At 45.3% G+C, this 8391-nt stretch overlaps 1 protein-coding gene across 1 annotated transcript; it reads left to right on the top strand.

Annotated features, from left to right (window-relative positions):
- Nucleotides 1-4811: 4811 nt before the first annotated feature.
- LOC136070198 (uncharacterized) lies at nt 4812-5669 on the top strand. The gene has a single exon (XM_065779792.1). The coding sequence runs from the start codon at nt 4812-4814 to the stop codon at nt 5667-5669; it is 858 nt and encodes a 285-aa protein (XP_065635864.1).
- Nucleotides 5670-8391: the final 2722 nt, after the last annotated feature.

Below are 8391 nucleotides of genomic sequence, written 5' to 3'. Positions count from 1 at the left end.
CTCCTTGAAGCCTCAATCCAGTAACTTGACTCCAAGCAGCATAACCCATGATCCATGCCATGGGTTCTTGACAAAAGAAAGAAAGAGAAGGTGGAATATGGTTTGCAAGGATGAGGAGTATAGCTATGCAGGATACGTGGTAATCACACATTAGAGCCTTGAAAGCTTGGATAAGTATAGTTGGGTTGAAATCTATAGTGTAGGTGTGTATGATGTCCATTGTCAATGCCTAAAGACTAGTTTGCACATTGCCTCTAGTTGGACGAGGAGGTCAAGGTTCCAATCTCCAACACTTGGATAGAGAGAATAAAGACTCCAACCAATCAACATCAAAAGCTTATTTGGTGTAAAAATGCTTGGTTAGGGAAGAACAATGGAGAAAAGTGAGATACGGCACTTCCATATTCCAAAGATAACAAGCAATAGAGAAGTAGAAATTGATGAAAAAGAAGAGATAAAATGATAATAAATATTTTAACTGAGAAATTTTCTAACTTTTTTTTCCCTTCGAGTTTGGATTGCCCTTCATGTCCATTACCCTTCAGGTTAGAAAGTACCTGTTGGGTCTATTTACCCTTCAGGTTGGAAATGCCCTTCGAGACCATTTACCCTTCAGGATGGAAATGACCCTCAGGTCCATTTGCCCTTTGAGTTGGAAAGTACTCGTCAGGTCCATTTACCCTTCGGGTTGGAAATTCCCTTTCAGATCCATAACCCTTCAGGTCAAAAAATACTCGTTGGGTCCATTTACCCTTTGGGTTGGAAATGCCCTTTGAGTTCATTTACCCTTTAGGATCCATTTACCCTTCGGGATGGAAATGCCCATCGAGTCCATTTACCCCTCGGGTTAGAAAGTACCCATTGGGTCCATTTACCCTTCAGGTTAAAAATGCCCTTTGGGTTTATTTATCCTTCAGGTTAGAAAGTACCCATTAGGTCCATTTACCCTTCGAGTCAGAAATGCCCTTCGTGTCCATTACCTTTCGTGTTGGAAACTACTTGTCAAGTCTATTTACCCTTCGAGTTAGAAATGCCCTTCGAGTTCCATTTACCTTTCGAGACAGAATTGCCCCTCATGTCCATTTACCCTTCGGGTTGGAAAGTACCTATCGGGTCCATTTATCCTTCGAGTTGGAAATGCCCTTTAGGTCCATTTACCCTTTAGGATAGAAATGCTCTTCGGGTCCATTTACCCTTCGAGTTGGAAAGTACCCATTAGGTCAATTTACCCTTCGAGTTCCATTTACCTTTCGAGATGGAAAACCCTTCGGGTTGGAAAGTACCCGTCGGGTCCATTTATCCTTTGGGTTGAAAATGTCATTCAAGTTCATTTATCCTTCAGGTTGGAAAGTACCTATTGGGTCCATTTACCCTTCAGGTTGGAAATACCATTCGGGTTGGAAAGTACCCGTCAGTCCATTTACCCTTCGGGTTCCATTTACCCTTTGGGTTGGAAATGCCATTCAGGTTCCATTTACCATTTAGGTTTGAAAGGTCCGTTAGTCTCTTTTTACCCTTCGAGTACTAGGTCCCCTTCGGGATGATTATGAAGTGACATCAGTCATACTCTCCACTCATATTCACCATCGGGTAGGAAAGTATCCATCGAGTTACCCCATACCAATGATGGATTACACTAAGTCCCACACCGTTTTAGTGTTCCCCACTCATGCATTCCTATATGAAAAGAACTTGCACACCACGTCCAAAGATCCTTCTACATATTCGTATCCTCCCAGTATGAGAAGTAAAGTCCTAAGATCTTGGAACATTAACTCTATATCTTCCATACAAGGAAAGATCCTATGTTCATGAGATCTTAGTCAGCCCTACACCATTATATAAGCACCAAGTCTCCTCTTCTCCAAGGTAGATAAAAAATTTCCCAGCTCTCACACTTTTGAGTTATTAGAGATTCTTCTATCACTGACTTAACCTTTGGAAGGTCTTTGGCCAGCACCTCACCAGTGCTCTCTGTAGGTTCTTCATCCTTTTGTTTTTCAAGTACCCGATTGGCATGCGTCTGGATGATCAACTTACTGACGATTTTTGTGCATCATCATTAAAAAAATAAGGGAAAGTTTACTAGCTGCAAGAAATTATTTCTCAACTTCCGGTAGCATTTTTACAGTCAGTAAGGAATCAAAACACACACCACCTCAAGACTATCACTCTCCCCCTATCACCACTCCCATTTCTCTCTTTTAAGTTCAGACTCAACACTAATTTATTTTACGAGGTGAATAGGTTTGAATCTTATGGAATCATCTACTGTTATCTATATGGTACTAATTTTTACTAAGGATGGCTATCTGAGGCAGGGCTTGCTTTTGTTCTCTGTGTGGACTTGATTTTTAGGACTAGATTGTGCTACTTCACTAGCAATTAAGATGAGTCTTAATTAGCGTGGTGGGTTCAACTCCCCATAACAAACCTAGGATTATGCTGCCAAATTTTCAAAACCATATTTGCACCTCTTCAAAAGTATTTGAACATATAACAATGTCTATATATATATGTAACCCAATGCATTTTTGATGGGTGAAACCTTGCAACAATTGCATCCACAGTCAAAGATATGTTTGTTTCTTTCCAATTGGGTAACTTCCTTCTGTATGGATTGAAGTTGTGTCAGCAGTTGTTTTCTTTCCCCTCTTACAGGCAGGGATCTTCTTATAGGGTTTGGGTTTGAGGCATCATCACTATCTGAGTCTAAATCTTCTTTTGATGTGGAATAAGCCATGGCCCTTATCTTGTTACATGTTTGACCATGCTTATATATATATATATATATATATTGTGGGGCCTGTTAGTTAAAAAGGTATAGTAATCCTCAAAAGGGGGCTCGGGGCCCAAAGGCCCAATCCGAGGACACGTAGCAATCCGAGGACAGCCTAAAAAAGTTTATTCTTACCAAATGGGTAATATAGAAGAAACGAGTAGATATTATATACAGCAGCATAACGCACGTCCGAGGACACCAAAGTCCGAGGTGAAGGTAACTTTCAGGTTAGCGGAAAGACTCCGCCAAGTTGTATCTGAACTGGAAATTAGATATAGCCTAAGGAGGCGTCGGGGAAGGTAACAAATATCTTCTAGAGGCCGTCACCTCCACATTAAATGCTTTCCAGCTAACGCTCTGGCCGCATTAATGTGAAGGTGATACCTGAACAGTAACTAAGCAGCTTTATGGCCACTAAGCTAAAAGTTCCGGTAGGTACTGGATGGGACAAAAAGGAGCTCCCAAGATAAGAACTACACGTGTATGATGGAAACAAGGGGAAAACGGAGTATATAACATAGGAACGAAGGAAATAAAGAGGACTTTTGACAAAAAAAGAGAAAAAGGGAAAAGAAGAAAGAGGGAGACCAACTGAGAGAAAGCCGAGGATAGTTTTCCTCAAAGAGCGAACCTAAAGTACCCCTTGTTACTGGACGAGTAGAACCTTTCCTGTTAAACAGTACTAGTTCTTGTACCCATACTCTAAAAATTTATTGTTTGGGCTTATTGGGCTGAAAACCCATCACTCAGGGTCAATCCAAATTGAGTCCCTACAATTGGCGCCGTCTGTGGGAAGAACTTGATCTGTTGAGAAGGAAGGGCAGGTGTGATACTCACGATGGAAGAGGGAGTACCGCAACAACCGTTGGTAGGCCCGCAACAGGCAGATGCTAATCAGCACCAGGCAGAGTCTAGGGGCTCTCAGCATAGTAATCCGTTGGCAGACCACGAACACGAAGGGGATCATGAGGGGAGTACCCGAACGACCCATGCAGATAGAAGCCTCTCTCGGGGGAAAGGCCCTGTAAAGAGTGGAGGAAATTTGCAGCGTGAGATTAACAAGTTGAAGAGGGAATTGCGATACGAGCGACGAAGGCATAAGGCTCATAACTCTAAGCACTCTTCTGAGGAGTCGGATGACACCAGTTACAGGCAGAGGTCGAGAACTCCCCCCAGCGAGTCTTTTTCGTGCGAGGAAGAACACCACCATAGGCGAAGAAGTAAGAGTCCGACTCGCCAGGGTCAGAGGAATGATGCCTTGAACAAGGCGTTGAATCAGGTCTCTAAGTCGCCTTTCACACGACATATTGAAGACGCTAGTCTTCCCCGACGATTCCACCAGCCCGTGTTCACCATCTATAATGGTCGAACAGACCCAGTGGAACATGTTAGCCACTACAGCCAGAGAATGGCTATTCATGCCAGGGACGAAGCCTTGATGTGCAAGGTTTTCCCGTCTAGCCTGGGCCCAGTGGCAATGAGATGGTTTAATGGCTTGAGAACTAATACTATTGACTCTTTTGAGAAGCTCACTCAGGCCTTTGGTGCTCGCTTTATTACCTGCAGAAGGGTTGTTCAACCTCTGGGGTCGCTACTATCCATGTCTATGCGAGAAGGGGAAACCCTAAAAGCCTACTCAGATAGATACTGGGAAATGTTCAACGAGGTGGATGGGGCTCACGATGACGTGGCTATGAATACTTTTAAGGAAGGTCTCCCAACTGAGCACGGTCTGAGGAAGTCTCTGACTGGCAAGCCTGTTACTAGTGTACGTCAGCTTATGGATCGGATAGATAAATATAGAAGAGTAGAGGAAGATCAGATGCAAGGCAGAGGGAAGTCTAAAGCGGTAACTCAAGAGATGAGGGATTTCAGGCCGGACCGGTACAACAACAACCGACCTCGGAGGGACTTTGGGGGGCAGTCGGGGCCTGCCAATTCCCAGGTGGTTAGCGTCGTGTTCTGAGAACCAGTGCAACGAGTTCTGGAAAAGATAAAGAACGAGCAGTTCTTTAGGTGGCCCAAAAAGATGGAGGGGGATCCTGCGAAGCATAATCGGAATCTTTACTGCCAGTACCATCAAGACCACGGGCATATCACCAAAGATTGTAACAATCTGTGGGATCACTTAGAGCAGTTGGTGCAGGAGGGAAAGTTGACCCAACTTCTACATCAGTCTGGTGGCCGAGGAGGCCATGCAGGCTCAGTGTTTCAGGGGGACGCCTCAAGAGGACCTCCTTTGGGCACGATAAACGTTATATTCGCTGCCCCGGGGAGAACTGGATCTTGCCCTTCCAGGGTAATGTCTATATCTCAGTGCTCGGAGGAGGACCCCAACTCGAGGCCGAAGAGGGCCAGACTTGGCACCTCGTTGGTGTTAGGCTTCTCAGAAGAGGATAAGAGAGGAACCATGCAACCGCATGATGATGCTTTGGTGGTTACGATTAGGATCAGAGGGTATGACGTTAAGAGAGTGATGATTGATGATGGAAGTGCCGCCGAGGTAATGTATCCTGATTTATTCAAAGGGCTGAATTTGAAACCTGAAGACCTGACAACATATAGTTCCCCGCTAGTGGGTTTCGAAGGCAAATCGGTCACCCCGTTGGGAATGGTTAGATTACTAGTGCAGACTGGGTCAGATATGGTGGAGGTAGATTTTATTGTGGTGGATGCCTTTTCTCCGTATACGGCTATTTTGGGAAGACCATGGTTACATGCTTTGGGGGCCGTTTCTTCCACTCTTCATCAGAAAGTGAAGTACCCCTCGGGGGGCGAGGTTTCAGAGATTTTGGGAAACCAGAACATGGCTAGGCAGTGTATGATAATGGTCATTCAGCATCGGCCAGAGATAAGCACTTCGGCTGTAGCCGAGGGTGATTTATAGCAATCAAAGGTTCAGGGAGCCCAGATCGGCGTGTCTCCATAGGAAACAAGGTGTGAGGATTTGGAAAGGATAAACGTTAGTGAAGATCCGGAGAAGTATTTTCAGGTCGGGGCTCAGTTGCCCTTGTTAGAGAAAAAGCAGTTAGTCGAGGTTCTTAGAAGAAACGTTGATGTGTTTGCATGGAGTGCCTATGAAGCCCCGGGGGTGGATCCGGAGTTCATCTGTCATCGTCTGAATGTCAACCCCTCATGTATTCCGAAGAAACAACCACCTCGACACCCGTCCAAGGTACATGTCGAGGCTATTAAAGACAAGGTGACCAAGTTGAAGCAGGCTGGGGCAATCAAGGAGGTATTTTATCCTCAGTGGCTAGCCAATACAGTTGTGGTGAAAAAGAAAAATGAAAGTGGCGTGTGTGTGTTGATTTTACAGATCTCAACAGAGCGTGCCCAAAGGACCCTTTTCCTATGCCCCGTATAGATCAGTTAGTGGATGCTACAATGGTTCATCCTCGGATGAGTTTCTTAGACGCCTTTCAAGGCTACCATCAGATCCCACTCGCGTTAGACGACCAAGAGAAGACCGCTTTTCTCACTCCCACTGGAAATTACCACTATAAGGTGATGCCCTTTGGTTTGAAGAACGCGGGGTCTACCTACCAGAGAATGATGACGAAAATGTTTGAGCAGCAGTTGGGTAGAAACATTGAGATTTATATTGATGATATGGTCGTAAAGAGTAAGGTAGTGGCCGAGCACGTGGCGGACCTCAACCACACTTTTGAGATATTAAGGAGGCATAAATTGCGTCTGAACGCATCCAAATGTTCGTTTGGGGTAAGTTCAGGTAAATTCCTGGGTTACATGGTAACTCATAGGGGAATTGAAGTTAACCCTGACCAGATCAGAGCTATTGCTAACTTGCAACCACCTCGAAATCCCAAGGAGGTCCAGAGACTGACCGGGATGACCGCCGCCTTGAATAGATTCATATCCAGATCGGCGGATAGGTGCAGGCCTTTTTTCTTACTGCTCCACAAGTGAAAAGGATATGAATGGACTGAGGAATGTGACTTAGCATTTCAGCAGCTAAAGGAGTATCTATCTCGGCCACCCATCATGTCTAGCCCTAAGGTAGATGAAGTTCTTTTTTCCTACCTGGCGATCACCACTTATGCGATTAGTTTTGTTCTGATACGAGTGGACAATGGAGTACAACGGCCGGTCTATTATGTGAATAAGTCTCTTCACGAAGCTGAAATACGCTACCTGCCGTTGGAAAAGGCCATTTTAGCAGTGGTGCACGCCACCAGAAAACTTCCCCATTATTTTCAGGCGTACACAGTGGTTGTGCTGACTCAATACCCGATCAAAGCAGTACTTCGAAGTGCAGACTACACTGGCAGGGTTGCCAAGTAGGGCACAATTTTAGGAGCTTTTGATGTCAAGTATATGCCCCGCACTTCCGTGAAGGGTCAGGTGCTCGCCGATCTAGTGGCGGAATTTGCTAAAGGTCCTGAAGAAACAGAGACAGGCCCAGGTTGCATGGAGGAAAAATCGGTTGGCCTCATTTCCACGCAACCTGTCTTACCCTGGACGGTGTATGTGGATGGGGCAGCAAATCAGCGGCTCTGGAATAGGACTTGTATTGATATCTCCTGAGGAAGTCATCATTGAGAAGTCTCTTAGGCTGGGATTCTCAGCTACTAATAATGAAGCGGAGTATGAAGCCTTACTAGCAGGAATGGCAATGGTCGATAAACTGGGTGGAAAAGCTGTGGAAATCTTCTCGGACTCGGGGCTTGTAGTGGGCCAGGTCAGAGGGGAGCTAGAAGCTCGAGTTACAAGAATGCAAGAATACTTGAGCCAGGTTAGGCGTATACAAGCTAAGTTTGAATTTTTTAAAATAACCTATGTCCCTAGGAGTGGAAATGCCCATGCAGACTCTCTGGCTACTCTTGCCACTTCCTCGGCTCAGCACTTACCTCGGATGATCATGATCGAGGACTTGGGCACACCTACCCGAGGAACAACAGAAACGCTACAAGTGAATCAGGTCAATTCGGCGCGTAATTGGATGGATCCTATAATACTATTCCTCGAGAAGGATACACTGCCCGAGGACAAGTCAGAGGCTGAAAAGATACGAAGAAAGGCTCCCCGATTTTGGCTATCCGAGGATAAGAAGTTGTACAAACGCTCTTACTCTGGGCCTTATCTGCTCTGTGTGCGCCCTGAAGCGTCGGAGGATCTGCTAGAAGAACTACATGAAGGAATTTGTGGTAGTCATACTGGAGGGAAGTCTTTATCTCATAGGGCGATTACCCAAGGGTATTGGTGGCCAGGCATGCAGAAGGAAGCACAAGAATATGTGAGGAAATGCGATCAATGCCAAAGGTTCGCACCGAATATTCATCAGCCTAGAGGAGTCCTTAATCCTCTTTCCAGTCCTTGGCCTTTCGCTCAGTGGGGCTTGGATATCGTTGGCCCTTTCCCTAGAGCAGTAGGAAATAAGAAGTACCTGCTGGTTGGCACGGATTATTTCACGAAGTGGGTTGAAGCTGAGCCTCTGGCTAACATCAGGGATGTTGATGTCAAAAGATTCCTGTTAAGGAATATCATTACTCGATTTGGGGTTCCTCAAACTCTCATCTCGGACAACGGTCTGCAATTTGATAGCAAAGCTTTCAGAAGGTATTGTTCCGACTTGGGGATAAAAAATA

Source organism: Quercus suber, unplaced genomic scaffold (assembly GCF_002906115.3).
Source record: "Quercus suber isolate HL8 unplaced genomic scaffold, Cork oak 2.0 scaffold_217, whole genome shotgun sequence".
Taxonomy (NCBI): Eukaryota; Viridiplantae; Streptophyta; class Magnoliopsida; order Fagales; family Fagaceae; genus Quercus; species Quercus suber.
Note: the sequence above shows the minus strand (reverse complement) of the source record. Positions and strands in the feature narration are given on the sequence as shown.